This window comes from Sus scrofa, chromosome 5 (genome assembly GCF_054392235.1).
Source record: "Sus scrofa isolate SSC_HxYL_T2T_F1_AM1 chromosome 5, Sscrofa_HxYL_maternal_Yorkshire_Landrace_v2.0, whole genome shotgun sequence".
NCBI lineage: Eukaryota > Metazoa > Chordata > Mammalia > Artiodactyla > Suidae > Sus > Sus scrofa.
The window spans coordinates 73,511,617-73,526,945 of record NC_139387.1 but is presented as its reverse complement, the minus strand read 5'-3'; the positions used below and the strand labels follow the sequence as shown (position 1 = coordinate 73,526,945).

The following is a 15,329-nucleotide window of genomic DNA, read 5'->3' as shown; positions in this document are numbered from 1 at the left end:
TTCGGAGGTTCTAGGACCCGAGTTGGCATCTTTACTCTGCCATGTGTCCCCAGGCAAGCCACTTAACTCTCTGATTTTATTTTCTTCCCCTGAAAATTAGAGTCAATAATTATACCACAGTCGTGGTGCATTTTACAACTGACCAAGTCATCATTTCATTTCCTCTGCGCCAGCAGGTGTATAATACCCAGCACAACGCTCATCTCACTGCATTGCTGTAAAGGTTTAAAAGCAGTGTGTGGACTGCTGTGCGCGCTGCTGTCTCCACCGATACAAAGCATCATCACCAGGGTCCCCTGACTCACCCTCTTAAGAGCAGGCAGCTCTGCTCCCTGTGCCCGCACTTGGATTGATTCTACACTGAGCAGCTGTCTGACCTGGAACGAGTTGCTTAGCTTCCAAGTTCCTCACGTCTAAGTGAAGGAGGACGCCAACAGTCCCAGCTCGCAGCTCAGGGCTTCGGGAGTGAGAGTGGACCAGATCCACAGCAAAAGAAACCCACGGCGTCTGACCTCATGCAGCCGCACTCCCTGAGGCCCACACCCTTACCCGTGTTTGCGTCCCCTCTCCACACCCTTGGGCAAATATTTGTAGGGGCAGGGCAGAGGCTCTGAAGGGCTGGACACACTGTGGATTGTTTCTGGAAGATGGCCAAGCCTCAGATCCACACTAGGTCTGCGGGGAGTCTCCACGCTGCTCTGGATGGAAGCACAGCCCAGGCCCCCTGACGTCCCCAGCAGCCCCGATCCTTCCGCTGCCAGCTCAGAGTCCTGCTTCGGCAGGCTAGAAAATTCTGGAATATGGGACGCTGGCTGAGCCTCATTCCCTGCCTGGTCTGTGCAGTTCACACTATTGGTAAAAGGCACTGAGCCCTGAGCCAACACCACGTGGCCCTGTTACGATGAACTAGGATGCAAACAGTTAATTTAGCTCAACCCAAGGAACGGTTGAGCAGCTCCCACTTAAGAGCATTTATCGCTGCTCCATCCCGCCTTTATGACCTGCCTAAGAGATGCAAAGGGCGGCTCTTTTACTGGTGAGGTTGGGGAGGCTGCCGAGGCCCAGAGCCAGCAAGTGGAGAAGCTCCTCCCATCACCAACCTGCCGCCAAGCACAGCTGCTCTCGGGCTCACCCGGGCCCCACTCTCGGCCCCAGGTTCTCGAGCAGCATCCTTGGAGGGCCTCACAGGACTGCATCAGATGGAGCAGGGCCGGAGGACTCAAGGCACGACTGGTCACTACACTTGCGTCTTTGTCCAAGAAGATAAAACACAATTCAGGAGCACTAAGTAGGCCCAGTGGGTCTGGGGGTCCAGCTACTGCCCTTGGCAGTGGGACAGCCACATGCGTCCCCTGGCTGAGCGGGATGGTCAGCCATGCCTCTCACTGTGCTCGTTGACATCTCTTTGCACAATGCCTCGGATAGCTTGGCCCAGGGACCCCACAGGTGCAAGCAGAGCACAGCTCGGCTGTCCAGTGAGTGACACGTCACAACCCCAGGTGGGTGGGGACAGAGAGGTCTGGACCAGCCACTGTCACCAGGCCTCGGACGGGGCAAAATGTGGAAAGCTGCCTTTGGCCCTACAAACTGGGGCTGAAAAGGCAGCAGGCAGCAGACAGGAAAGAATTCAACAGTGGCCTATTATTAAAGGGGTGTCACCCAGCTTCTCCTCTCTGTCTTGTCTGGTGTTCCTGGTGGGTCACTTTGGACAAAGAGGATGAGTCTCTGAGGGTCAGCCTACCTGCTTCCACCTCCAGCCCCACGTCCCTCCTGCAGGGTTCTGACACCATCTGCTTCATCACGAAGCCCCATCCACATAACACACATTCACATCCCTGCAGATTCCAGAAGCCTCCCAGAGCAGACACTCACGGGCCCGAGCGGGGCCGGCTATGCTTGATCCGGCTCAACACCTCTGTCTACCCGAAAGAGGAAGTCCTGAAGAGTCCAGAGTCGCATCCTAGCTCCTCGCAGCTTTTATTTTTTCTTTTTCTCTCTCTGTCTCTCTTTTTGCTTTTTAGGGCTGCATTGGCACCATATGGAAGTTCCCAAGCTAGGAGTTGAATCGAAGCTGCAGCTGCCAGCCTACGCCACGGCCACAGCAATGCGAGATCTGAGCCGCGTCAGTGACCTACACCACAGCTCAGGGCAACGCCGATCCTTAACCCACTGAGCGAGGCCAGGGATCAAACCCGCATCCTCATGTGCATTAGTCAGGTTCATTACTGCTGAGCCACAACAGGAGCTCCTTACCCTGACATTCTTGAGTTAAATTTCAAGGGATAGAACTTACATCCTCATGGATACTAGTTGGGTTCTTAACCAGCTGGGAACTGCTTCTCACAGCTTTTAGATGGTACACTGAGTCAGGGGAGGCCAGCCAGAGGAGGAGGGAACCTTTAGAAATAGGGCAGGGTCCAGGCACGTCTTATGTCCTGGACAGAACTTCATCAGTTTAATTTCCATGCAGACTCATCCTCAGACACAGTCCAGAGAGGAACAGAGGGACCATCACGGACCATCCTTTCAGGACTCTGTCACTGGCCTCTGCTGAATTCTACCATTCTTAAAGGCCAGCTCTGCTCTTGCCAACCTGGCTAAGCCTTCGCCAAAGCCCATCTCCTTCCAGAGAACACATCCATCCCATTCCCTTGGCAACTGTCACCTATGCCATCAAAAGAAGCACTGTGGCCTTTACTCTTTCTCCCAGGACAAGGCGCTGCACACCCAGTAGGTGGTCAGCGCTTTGGGTTTTGTTTTCTAGCTTTTTAAAAAAAATTTGGCATTAACATTCAATAAAACCACATGGATTTAGTTCCTACAGTGTCAGGAAATTCAGATGTGGCATGTGCAATAATGTGATTGCTATTCAGTACAAATTAGAGCTTTTTATTCTATTTCTAATTCCAGTAAATAGGGCTTGTGCATTTAAAAAAAATATTTTTAGTTTGCAATGTGTGATTACATAACAGAGGCCTAGTACTTTCTTTTTTCATTAACATTCATTTCACTTAGCAGTTCCTTTTCATGTCTTTGTTTCTCATTCAAGCTGTGGTTCAAGGTATTAAAGCTACATTCCTTAAGAAGAAGTGCCACGGTGGACTTTTTAACTGGCCTTCCCCACCCCTAGTTTTCTGACTAGCCCACCTGGAGCAGCTGACATGGTGTGGGGTCAGGGATGCCGCCCGCATTTTCCAGATGTGTTAAAAGAACTCTCTTACCTAGCTGAACCCTCCACCCACCAGCTCTGCTCTTTGCAGGGAGCCGGCGTGGTGAGGCGTCCGTGAGGGAGGCAGCTCTACCAGAACCAGGTGTATGAACTCAGATGATCCGCTTATCTTTCTGAGCCTTGGTTGCCTCTTCTGGAACGTGGGGATGCTAAAGCCTCAATGAGAAACTGTGCCTGGCACGTGAGACATGCCCAGTACATCCTCTCATCTTCAGGGGGTGCATCAGGAGCCTCGCTGCCTCTCCAGTTGCCTTCATTTACAAGGCGACACCACACCTACCAAAACTAGGACCCCAAGCCCCAAGCAAAGATGAACCCCCCAAAATCTGAGTACAGGGCCACCTAGCCAGGGCTAGTGAAGTTCACAGAGAGGGTAATGACAAGCAACAAGAAATGTGTCAGAGAAACACAGCACTGAAGATGCTACAAAGATGCTAGAAAGAAGGCCTGCTGGAGAATGAGGAAACACGTCAGCCACGTTGGCTATAGGACAATCAGGCTCTCTGGCCACGACCTCACTGACCTCACTTGTGTCCCCAAAGGGTTCAGCAGGCAGGCACTACTGGGCCAAGACAGTAAATGGCTGTCCCTGAGCCCCAGGGGCCTGCGACTGCCAATGCCCCTGGCCTAGGCCTGACCATGCCAGGGCCCAAGGGCATTTCCCAGAAGCCTGTTCCCCGATTCCCTGTCATGAGCAGCCGCCTCAGGCAGCTCCCAGAGGAGCCCCCCTGGAAGCAGGGCAGAGAGAATTGGTGACATAGATCCCGATGGGGACCCTCCAGTCAGGGGGCCCCTCCCCACCCCCAGCACGCCTCTGCCCACTGTGCTCGGTACTGTCACAGGCCCACCTTCAATGCCTTCTACTGTCCTCGTCCCCAAGCCCACCTCTTCCCCTAACCCCAGCTCAATCCCACATCCTCTGCGAAGCCACAAGAAGTGCGCTTGCCTCTGCTTGCTGCAGACTCTCACAGCATCCTTATCGGTGCAGAAAATCCCTCCCACGACGGGAATGCTGGCCAAGAGGGGACCCTTGGCAGGGGCAGGAGGGGCTCAGGAAGCACAGATACCAACTAAGTGGATGATTCTGTCCCTCCCCTCTGGGGCATTTCAGTAAAAGTTTGGCACCCTGGCAGGGACCCCAAGGCGGAGGCTCTCAGACAATGAACTCAACAGCACGCGCTCAGTGGACCAGTAGGGCCACGTAAGCCATCGCCATGGGGTGTTTCACACCTCAGCTCACTGGGCTAGATTAGCAGGTAATTGTTCCCCTGTCACTCCGGAGGGACTGAGCTCAGCTTAGAGGGTGAGTCCTGAGGGCACCGGACTGGTTGGAGTCAGAACTGTCTCCTGCACTCAGGATCCCGAGGGGCAGCCTGGGAATGGTGGAGTCCATGGCCTGGGGAGGGGGGGGAGCAGGCTGCCTGGGTTCAAATCCCAGCTCTGCCTCTTAGGAGCCGTGTGACCTCAGACAAGTTACCCGGGCTCTCGGAGCCTGGCTTTCTCATCGGTAAGGTGGGGAGAAGAATCATAATAGTACCTGTCTCACAAGACTGTAACAAGGACTGAATGAGCTCCCTGGCACTGAGCCCAAAGCTGCGGCTGGTGCATTTCTGTGCATCCAGCCTCCAGGCGCAGTGAAAAGAGGGATCCTGCAGTTCTGTGTTGGATCAGCGTGTGGCTGTAGGAAGTCGGTCTCCCTCCCCCAGCTCAGCACCAATGCAACCTTCCAAACCAGCGGGCACAGTGTGTGTTTATGTGGCTTCCATGTGGCAAAGCTCCATCCACACACCAAATCCCGGAGCTTAACATGGAGCGACCTCTGAAGTAAATACAGTGAAAATAAACCAATCGCCCAGGTAATAGGAGATTTTCCTCTTGTCTGCACAAGTAATTGAGCTGCTGTTAGCTGGCTTCCTACTTCTGGTGCTGCTTCACCAGGGAGTTAAGGGAGTGAATACTGGGGAGTTAAGGAAGCTGCCTGGCCAGAAATGCAAACGCTGGTCTGGCAGGCGGGCATCCCCGCCCCTGGATCCCGGATCCAGCAGGTCTTGGCACACCCAGGGCCACTTTCCTCCTGGCCCAGCAGGACACGGAGCTGCACAGACCTAGGAGCCAGGGCTGAGCCAACCAACCACAGGGCTACTCTATTCTGTGAGTCAAGAGCCTTTAGTACAGGCGCTCTGGGCTCAGAGGCCCTTGGAATCTGAGCCACACGGGACACTCGTCTGGTCCTTCATTCCTGCATCTTCCAGAAACACCTGGAGCATCACCAGGGTCGGGCTCAGCTGCACTTGGGCTGTTGCCCCTGTGTCCGTGTCCCTCGGCCACACCAGCCTCACCAGGATGTGTCAACAAAAAGGCAGGAGGAGAAAGTGCCGCTGACATTCTGAGAAACCAGGGCTGGGAGCCAACACAAACTCACAGAGGGAATGTACTGTCTCCAGAAGAATCTGTCACAAAAGAGCTCATATTCCTCAAGCTCGGAGAGGCCCCTGAATATCACCAGACAGTGGCCCCCACAAGTTCCCCCTCCCCCCTGGTAGAGGCTGCAGAGGACAGAACCCTCAGAGTGCTTCCTCCCCGTCACCTCAGCCCCAGCCGCAGATGAAGTCCTGCTAATTGGCCTTTGAGAACAGCCCTGAAGGCAAGACAAGGACCAAAAGGTCTCGAGCTGAGTCCTGGGAGGGGACAGGGCGTCTGGTCCATGCCAAAGCCGTTGGTGCGCCCAAGCCTCCAGGGTTAGCCTGGCATGAAGATGAGGGTCCGGGCTCTGACTTGGCCAAACCACCTGCTGCAAGTCCTGCCTCTACTATTTCCTGGCTGCGTGACCACGGGCATGGTGCTCTGCCTCTCTGTTCTTAGTTGATTTTCCTATAAAGTGGGAATGAGCGCTCAGCAGCACCTACCTGATGGATGAGGCTGCAGTAACACTTAACAAGCAAGGACATGTCTGGTGCTTGGTGTGTCCTGCTGTCCTGAGGATGACCTGAGAATTGGCCCAGGACATCCTGGCCTCTGCCCCTTGTCCCAGCATCACTGCTAACACTCTGCCTTTCACAGGAACAACTGCAGGCTAGACGGGGAAAGCTGACTAGTTCTTGTCTGTGTTGGGTCCCCCTGGGGACCTCCCCATTTTCCACTGCTGCCTCTGCCTATCGGGCACGTCCCCAAAGATAGCTCTGCCCTTGGTGGAAACTCACTGTTTTCTTTTCTTCCTGTCCCATCCCTTTGTCCCCGCTCTCCTGCTCCTCCCCCACAACCACCCTCTCCTCTGGGCTGCTGCTTCTTTACTGGGGCTCCCGCTGGCCCTGCACCTGGGGATGGGGACACCTTCTGGCTCCCTCACCAGCATAGGCCTCGCCGCATTTCTCCCAGAGGAAAGAAAACCGCTTGAAACATCAACAAAATGACCACCCGCCGGGTGAGCGGAAATCCTCTTCCATTTTGTGTTTGGGTGTGAGCATGTGTCATTTAAGGGGGGAAAAAAGAAAGGACCTGTTTGAAATAGTCCATCCAGTGCCCGTCTGTGAACACCCCCCCCGGGGGGGGCGCTATTTTATGGCAGAGGACGCAGGCCATGCCCCCACAGGGCAGTAGAGAGGCCAGGGGCCCAGGGCTCTGCCCCTCTCTGCACTCACCACCCACCACGCCTTCTGAAGCCTCAGTTTCCCTATCTGTAAAAGTGAGCATGCTTGTTCCTCGATCCCGTGAGAAAACCCGTCCTGAAATGGCCCTTGGGGGATTCCACAACTGTCTGCACACCCATCTTCAGGGCCTGTCTAGCTCTTTTCACAGGTGAAATGGAGGAAGGAACCAAGCCTGGGACAACGTGACAACTTGACTAAGTCCTCACCCAGGGAGTCACAGCAAACGCCAAGTCTGCTGTGCAGGGACACAGAACCCGCATGCTTGTTCCGTGTGGGTCGTGAACTCAGCCACCGACGTGCCATCCCTGGGGAGCCTCCACTGAACTCCCTCAGCCCAGCCCCCCAGCCCCTGGGGCTCAGCAGACACCAGACAGGGGCTGGGGGGTGGGGGGCAGAGCAGCGGCCACTGAGCCCCATCCCAGGCTCACACAGCTCTGATCACCCCCCGACCTGACCCTGCTCCAAACCCGGTTCCCTGTCCAGCACTGGAACCTCATCCCCATCTCCCTGGTCGCTTCCTCTGTGCTGGGCCCTGACACTTACTCGGCTACCAGCTTGGCTCAACGCCAGCTTTCTCTGGTTCCCTCCCTGCCCCTCCCCCACTTATTGCTGTGTGACCTTGGACAAGGGGTTGACCTCTCTGAATCTCTATTTCCTCCTCTATAAAATGGAGACCGTAGCAATAATCCCCTCATACGGCTGCTGGGAGGATTAAGTGGGATTCTGGGTAGAAAGGCCCTACCATGCACCCTGGCTTGTAACAGACTGCTCTTCCGTCACACACACACCCCTACCAGCCCCCATTACCCCTTCAGCTAGCGTCCTGGGTCCCGCTCCTGCATGCCCCACGTGGACCCTGCGGTCCTCTCCTTCCCAGGTCCCCCCCCCACAGCGTCCTTTGCCCCAGCGCGTTTGAAATATCTGTCAAATGACAAGGTCTTCTGAACCCAGCGACCTCATGCCCTTCCCAGAACCCACCCAAAGAAGCCCAGGCCGAGTGAGAAAGTGCAAGTTCCCTGGCCTGACACACCCGGCTTTGCCGATCGGATCCCAGCCAGTGGTCCTCATCACAGCCTCCACTGGTCCCCAGACACACCCAGCTCACTGCCTCTGCTCAGGGGTCCCTCCCCCACAACGCCCAGACCCGGCCTCCTTCTCCAGCTCCCACCCAAGTGCCACCTCCAGAGGCCCGTCCGACCCACTCCTTAGAGATGACCTCACTCCTCCAAACTCCCCTGGACTCAGGACATTCACCAGCCCCTCCAGTCAGTACTCAGGGGCGAGGGGCCTCAGAGGGCAGACATCTGCCTCCTCATGGTTATCATCCTAAGTCTGCACAGAGCAGCCATCAGGGGCAGACACTACCCGACACGGCGGTGCGTGTAAATGTCACCTGAAAAGGGCCACGAACCTGGGACCCTCAAACTGAAATTCCAACCCTAGAGGGAGTACGCTGCCCTCGATGCAAATCCCTAGGCCCCCAAGCTGGCTTCTTCCAGAGACAGAGGACCCACTGCCTCGTGCACAAGGCTCTTTTCCTGGACTCCGATCACCTCTGGGACTCCCACACCTCAGCCCTGCTGCCCTCTGGAGCCGCACAGAACCAAGTCATTTGGGATTACTGGCAGCCTCTTCAGAGCCAAACACAGGGCAGGCTGCCAACAAGGCCACTGTGTGCAGGACAGACATGTGGAGTCAGAGGGCTTTCTCACATGCTGGGGTGTATCCATGCGCGTGTGTGCACGCACGCGTGCACACACACACACGCGATGCACACACGTACACACGCGTGCACACTCAGACACATGCACACCTAGGCCAGAGGCAGCAAGGGGGCTGAGTCACGCAGCCAGGCCACAGCTCAAGCGGGGCAGGAAGTGCTGCCCCACTTCCTGAGCCTCTTCCTTTGCTCTGGGAGGTTCTCCTTCTGTCTCTGTCTTTCTCACGCTGTCTCTCCCAGCTCTTGGTTTCTATTCCTGCAACAGGCTGCTGCTGTTCTGGCCCCGTGGCAACGGCTCCCGAAACCCTGACCTCCAGGTGAGGAGTTCTGGCTTCTAGACCTGCCAGCCGGGCCGGTCCGTTCACCACTCTGAACCTCAGTGTCCTCTTCTGTAAAGCGAAGAGGCTGGGTGTGGCAACAGGGCTCCTGAGGTCCCTTCTGATCTCAGCCCAGGGCTTCTGCCCTCCGGTCCCCTGAGGAGGGGGTGCTCAGCGCCAGGGGGCAAGGACCAGGGCAGGTCTGGGCATAGGCTGGAGCGCAGCTGCTCTGGGGCGTCCAGCCCTGAGCTCCATGTGCTGCACGCACTCGCTGGCTGCTGGCCAGGAAGTGCCTCGGGCCCCGGCCCGGCTGCCAGGCGGAGGGGCGGGGAGGGCCCACCCGCACCTCCGCACCTCCTCCCCCCTCCTCCCTCCTCCCCCCTCCCCTCCCTCCTCCGGACCCACCTTGCACCTGTGGTCACTGCCTCCAGTCTCGGCTGCACTGCTGGCCCACAGCTGCCAGGCACCGCCCGCCCGCCTGCCCGCCAACCAGCAGCTCCTCCTGACCCGCCACCGGACCTTCTGGGCTGGACCAGCCCCCAGTGGCAGCGGTGGAAGCCGCACCCACAGCCGCTGCCCCCTGGGTGCCCTCCAGGATCTGCGAGCTAGCCGCCTGGGGCCCCACAGGCTGCGACCTCCAACTGCCCTGAGGAGGGGGAGCCTGGGTGGCGAGGGCGGGGCTGCTGGTGGCTTAGCCTGCCTGACTGGTCGGGCTTCCTGGGCCCCTCTGAGTCTGGGGCCCTAGGCTTCTTGCCCAGATTCCAGGATGTTTCCAGGTGTTTGTCTCAAGTTGGACTTGAATCTGGGGTCTCCCCCTGCCCGACTGGAGAGAGGTGGAGTCTAGCTGTGCCTCCCTGAAACCCCGCAACGTCCACGTCCCCTCCAGCTGGTGCCTCTGGGGATTCTGTCCTACTTTACACTTTCCCGTCTCTTCTGTGTGTTCTACTGTGGGCACGAGTGCTTGTACAATAAAAAGCATCCAATTAATAAAGCCTTAAATAAATATTCCAAGGCCTCTCAAGGCAGTCAGGCTGACGGACAGCCCGGAGCCTGGTTAGGGCTCTCTCTGCTTCAGAATCACAGAACCATCGCGGCTGAGGGCGGAAAGCTCTTCGTGGGCACTTGAGTGTGCTACCCTCACAGCCCCCAGTGGACCGGCAGAGGAGGCGGCTCATCCTTCTGCCGCATGACCATGGATGTAGGATTCGGGCAGGCCTTCAGTGATTGGCCCCAGGCTGGAGCACAGGGAGGGTAGGGCTCTCTGCTTCCTCTTTCCCAGGGCTCCGTGGCTCCTAATCCAGTATTGCTGGGGAAACCCCAACTCATTCCTTTCAAGAGTATTAACTGAGCAACTAGGGGGTGATGAATAAACCTGGCAGAGGGCAGGTCCCTGGGCATCTGACCCCTGCTGTTATGCACTTGGGAGAGCCTTGTGCTTGGTTTAGAGCTCTGCTGACACTGTCTTGAGACCCTTCAGAGTGTTTGAACAAGGGGTCCTGTGTTTTTGCTCTGCACAGGGCCCTGCAAGTTGCACAGCAGGTATGGCTGGGCAAAACTAGGCCAGCCCTAGAGCTCTCAGCCCTGCAGGGAGAAGTCAGCCAGGGCACTGATGATGGCAGTGCTATGTGGGAGACACGGGAACAGAGGCAGCATAGTGTGTGGTACAGGGCAGGGGCCTGGCCAGAATTTGGCCCACCTAGCCACCAGCTGGGAGAGTGGCCTTGGCTTTGCACTGAAACCTGTAGCCCCAAACAGCTGCTGTGAACCTCTCCACCCTGGCAGGCCACTGTTAGGTCTTGACAATACCAGGAAATGCAGTCTTTGGGGCCCTAGGCCCTCCCCATGTCCTCACCCACACCCAACCCTTCCCCAGGCACCCATGGGCCTCTGGTTCCCTCTGCCTGCCCAGACCCAGGCGACTTCAGAAGCAGAGTGGACGCCCCACACTGAAAAGCCAGTGGTAGACACAACTTCCTGGGCTCTTCCTCCAAGGGCACTTGGGTGGTATCAAGACTATTTTTGTATCCTCCCAGCCTACATGCCTGATGGCTGAGGATGAAGGCGAATGCACTTGACGCAAGCAATTCCAAGTTCACTGGCCCAAGATCACGTCGGCAGTGGCGGCAGGGCAGGGGGGTGGGCGTAGGAGCGAGGGGGTTGCTATCCTCATTCTCATCTTTGTTTCAGAGGGGCGCTGGGACCCTCAACCTGATGGTTTAGGAGTGAGAGGGGCCTGGAGGAGGGTGATGACTGCTGTTAAGGAGGCTGGCAGGGCGGGGAAGGAGATGCTGTGGGCACTAAAGGAAGACAGACAACACAGGGGGCTCGAGGATGTTGGCAGATCGGGGTCGTGACTCTGAAGAAGACAGAGGGGAGGGAGCGGGGAGGGGTCAAAGGCCGAGTGGTTCAAGAAGAGGCAGGAGGGCCTGGAGAGCACAGTTGGGGTGGGTGGCCCTGTGGTCTCCACCTGGGCCCTCGGGCTCTCAGAAAGACCGAGATGGGGAGAGTGGGTGGCATAGGTGGAGTTCCAGGGGGACAGGCCCTGTTTTCTCTGTGACACAGGACAGAAGGTGATGGCTGCAGTGGCAGGTGGGGGCGGGTGGGTGTCGCTGTGGGGTGGTAGCCTTCAGACCCCCTGCTGTGAGTCGTTATCCCCTGGGTGGAAGGGAAGGAGCAGTGGACTTGCAGGGCACAGGGACACTGCCAGAGGGGTGTGCTGTCCTCTCTGAGTCCCCTCCAAGCCTTGCACCCTTCCTCCCGCATCTCTGTGTTTTCTGGCTCACCTGCTGCCCTCAATGGGAGGCCAGCAACTCAGGCCTGGTCCCCCAGCCCCGCCCAGGGAACAGTGGAAACTGTCCCTGCTCCAGTACAGGAATTCCCCTGCTGTCCCTCCTTCCTTATTACCAGTGGCTACAGCACAGAGTTTCCAACAGGTGGAAGCCAAGAAAACAAACAGACCTTTCAGTACTGCCCTTGGCCTCTGCCCGCCCCCCAGAGCCTCACCAGCAGAAGCCAAATCAAACATCCGCCGAAGGTGGAGGGTTAGAGGCTGGGAGCTTGGCCAGAGCAGCAGACTCCAGGGGAGGCGGCCCGGCGTCCACGTCTTGCAACTTTCTCCTCCTTGGACTCTCTGGGCCTGGGTGGGAAAGAGCATTTCTGTAAGAGCACAGGGGCCCATTCAGGCAACATGCTCACAGCTGGCCTTGAAAAATAAGGCTGGCATTAGGAAAATAAGGGCTACTGAGGATGTAGATGAAAGCTACGGGGGCTTCCTCTATAGGATTCACAAACCTGGACTCCCTGGGAGCAGGACAAGTAAGATTGGACTTACTTGTGAGCTGTGACTTTGTACTCTCTCTCCTGCAGCAAGAACAGACTTTATCAATCTGATGTGTCGTGGTTACAGACCGGAAGAGAGCTAACAGCCGTAGAGACAGTCCCATGATCGGAGAGGACGTGACTACGGTCCAGGGGACTTGACCAAAGACGTAGGGATGGGACTCCTCCTGCCTCCACTGCGGGACTGAGTTCCATGCCCAGCCCCGGAAAGCGGCCTCCGAGACCAAGAGTCTGTGGTGCCTCCTTGTGTGGGATGCTATTCTTCTATCAGGAATTTCTGAATCCCAAGTTTACAGAGTGGGAAGGAAAATGCACCATATAAGGAGGTGTGTCCCCTGAAGGACAGTAGGGGCTGTATCATTACTTCTGCTAAAAATTCTTTAAGACTCTACAATGACTAATAGATTGCCCCCCCCCCCAAAAAATATAGCAAAATAGAGATAGAATTAGCTCTTCTGGGAATGATGAAATGAATGTTTTATTATCTCCTATTTTACTATTTATAGAATCTCTGGGAAAGGGACATACAGATCTTTTGTCCTACTAATTTCGCTTTCTCGTGCATGGTTACACATACACAAAACCCAGCCCCAGTGCCTGGCTATTAATGTAATAAAGTAGGAAATAAGAAACTGTAAGCCATCGGCTTGCAGGTCTAGAGTCTGGAGGAGGCACCTAGGTCCTCAGAGCAGTGAGAACAAAGAGGAGCTGCTGCCAGTTATGCTGCAGAACGGCTCCGGATTGTTTCAGTCCTTCACCATCCCATGTTTGTCAGGACATCGCCATTTGGGGAAGATGTTTTCTTTTGGTGCCAGAAAAATAAAAAAGTTTGATTTTTCTAAGCTGGTGCTCTCAACCAAGAATAGCTTTTGACATCAAAAATTACACCCATTGACAATTTGGAATTTGAGAAGATAAACATTACATGACCTATTTTAAAATATGCAGCCATTTCTTGACCCATTAGAAAAGAAAAAGTAAAATGACAACCGATTAACATGATTTCGAGACAAACAATACAGAGGCTATAAAATACCTCACTAGATAGTATAAAAATCAGAATATGGGGAGTTCCCATTGTGGCGCAGCAGAAACGAATCCGACCTGGAACCGTGAGGATTCGATCCCTGGCCTTGTTCAGGGGGTTAAGGATCCAGGGTTCCCATGAGCTGTGGTGTAAGTCCCAGACATGGCTCGGATCCAGCATTGCTATGGCTGTGGTGTAGGCTTGCAGCTGTAGCTCCAATTAGACCCCCAGCCTGGGAACTTCCATATGCTACGGGTGCAGCCCTCAAAAGCAGAGCAAAAAAAAAAAGATCAGAATTTGGGAGTTCCCTGGTGGCCCAGTGGGTTAAGGACCCAGTGTTGTCACAGCAGCAGCTCAGATCACTGATGTAACACAGGTTTGAACCCTGGCCCACGAACTTCCACATGCCACAAGTGCAGCCAAAAAAAAAAAAAAAAAAAAAAGGTCAGAATTATAATAGGATTCTACTACTGATTTAAGAAGTTGAAAGTCCTCCTAATGGAACCTAGCTAGTGCCTTGTGGGGCGCCTAGGCATGCAAACCTTTCTGTGCCCTCCATTGCTTGTTTGTAGGGACTAAACTTCAGCCTCCATGACCTTCCCCGAGTTCCAAAGGGCAGGTTCAAACAGTTGCTCATCAGGGAAGGGAGAGGATGCAGAGACCAGAGAGGAGCAGTCCAGAAACATTTTTTTTTTTTTTGTCTTTTTGTCTTTTCAGGGCCGCACCCGTGGCATATGTAGGTTCCCAGGCTAGGGGTCGAATCGGATCTACAGCTGCAGGCCTACACCACAGCCACAGCAACGCAGGATCCGAGACTCATCTGTGACCTACACCACAGCTCACGGCAATGCCAGATCCTTAACCCACTGTGCGAGGCCAGGGATCGAACCCACAACCTCATGGTTCCTAGTTGGATTCGTTTCCGCTGTGCCAAGAAGGGAACTCCAGGAAACAATATTATAGCTTTGGGGGCGGGGTCTTGGTCCCTCCTCAAGGACTGTTTAGGGGAGTCAAAGGACCTGCCTCTGCTTAGATGGAACACACACACATAACCTCATGTGACGTTGACCCACAAATGACATCACGGCCATGGAAAGGGTGAAATCAATTAATCTCTTTAGGTCCACTGTGTATTGTCCTAGCTGAATCCTGTTAGAAATGTAACATTTTCAAAATGGAGAAAACTGTGGCGATCACCGTCTTCTGCTAGGTTTTTCCGCTGAGGAGATGGCAAAAGGTAAGAGCGGGTAAGGGGCAGAGTCCAGATCAGAGAGCTTGCAGCCCAGAGCTCCCACCCTCTTTGTGGATCATGTGTCCAGGCGCAGGAAAAATACAATAAAAGCCTCCTGCTCTGAAGGTCATTCCCAAAGTAGGAACGTGAGGAGTTGGGTAAACCATTTCCCCAAAAAGCAACTCTAAAGTTTGGTCAAAACTGTCAAAAAACAACCATTGCAGCACTCTGGAAATTGATCGAAGACAGGCCACAAACTGAGAAACGTCTGTTCCCCCAACAACAGAATTTGTGTTCTTGCCTGGAGCTGTTCCCAACCCCGCAGCTCTGCTGTTTGATGGTTCGACCAGGGCAGGTTGTAAAAACTAGCAGCGCTTTGCCACTGACAGAGTGGTCTGTCTTTATTTGGAGAGGCATCAGCTTACATGGTGATCTCAGAGGCAAGTGGACAGGGAGGGCCGGCAGCTCTGCTAGCTTGACATTGGCAAGCAATGGACCGGTGAGCACTCGGTCACTTGACAGGAGATCGAGGGAGGTGAGGCAGGTGGGGGGCATCAATGAGCTCTGCACACATCATGGGTACCCCAAGGGTGCGTGCAACCAATGAAAATACAGAGTCGCCATGCCACCCACACAGCCCTGGCCTCTGTCCACACGTCCAGTGGAATACAAGGGCCTGATGGGAAATAGAAGCCCTGGCAGACTTGCGGGGAAAGCAGTACATCTGAGTGTGCTGCCCAGCTCACCAGGGATCTATCAGCAGAGAGAGGAGGTCTTATGGGCTCACGGTATTTGAGCCCAACCTGTGACCAATCCTTG

General features: G+C 55.2%; 1 protein-coding gene and 1 long non-coding RNA gene across 35 annotated transcripts in view; one reads left to right on the top strand and one right to left on the bottom strand.

Annotated features, from left to right (window-relative positions):
* CRACR2A (calcium release activated channel regulator 2A) overlaps positions 1-15,329 on the bottom strand; it is a 176,244-nt gene that overhangs the window by 117,300 nt on the left and 43,615 nt on the right. For 12 of the 34 annotated variants that reach the window (XR_014845471.1, XR_014845472.1, XR_014845461.1 and 9 more), the window contains exon 1: positions 9,319-9,437. Coding sequence is in view for 1 of the 34 variants with exons in the window: in XM_085025159.1 (XP_084881285.1) it covers positions 11,917-12,049 (133 nt within the window). In the remaining 33 variants the exon portion in view is untranslated. Of the gene's footprint in view, positions 1-305; positions 566-9,318; positions 9,438-11,916; positions 12,050-15,329 lie in introns of those variants that run through there. The other 22 variants (XR_014845478.1, XR_014845465.1, XR_014845468.1 and 19 more) reach the window with 6 other exon arrangements.
* LOC110260755 (uncharacterized) lies at positions 8,764-9,912 on the top strand. The gene is made up of 2 exons (XR_002344134.2): positions 8,764-8,913; positions 9,345-9,912. It is a non-coding gene; the product is annotated as an uncharacterized LOC110260755 (long non-coding RNA).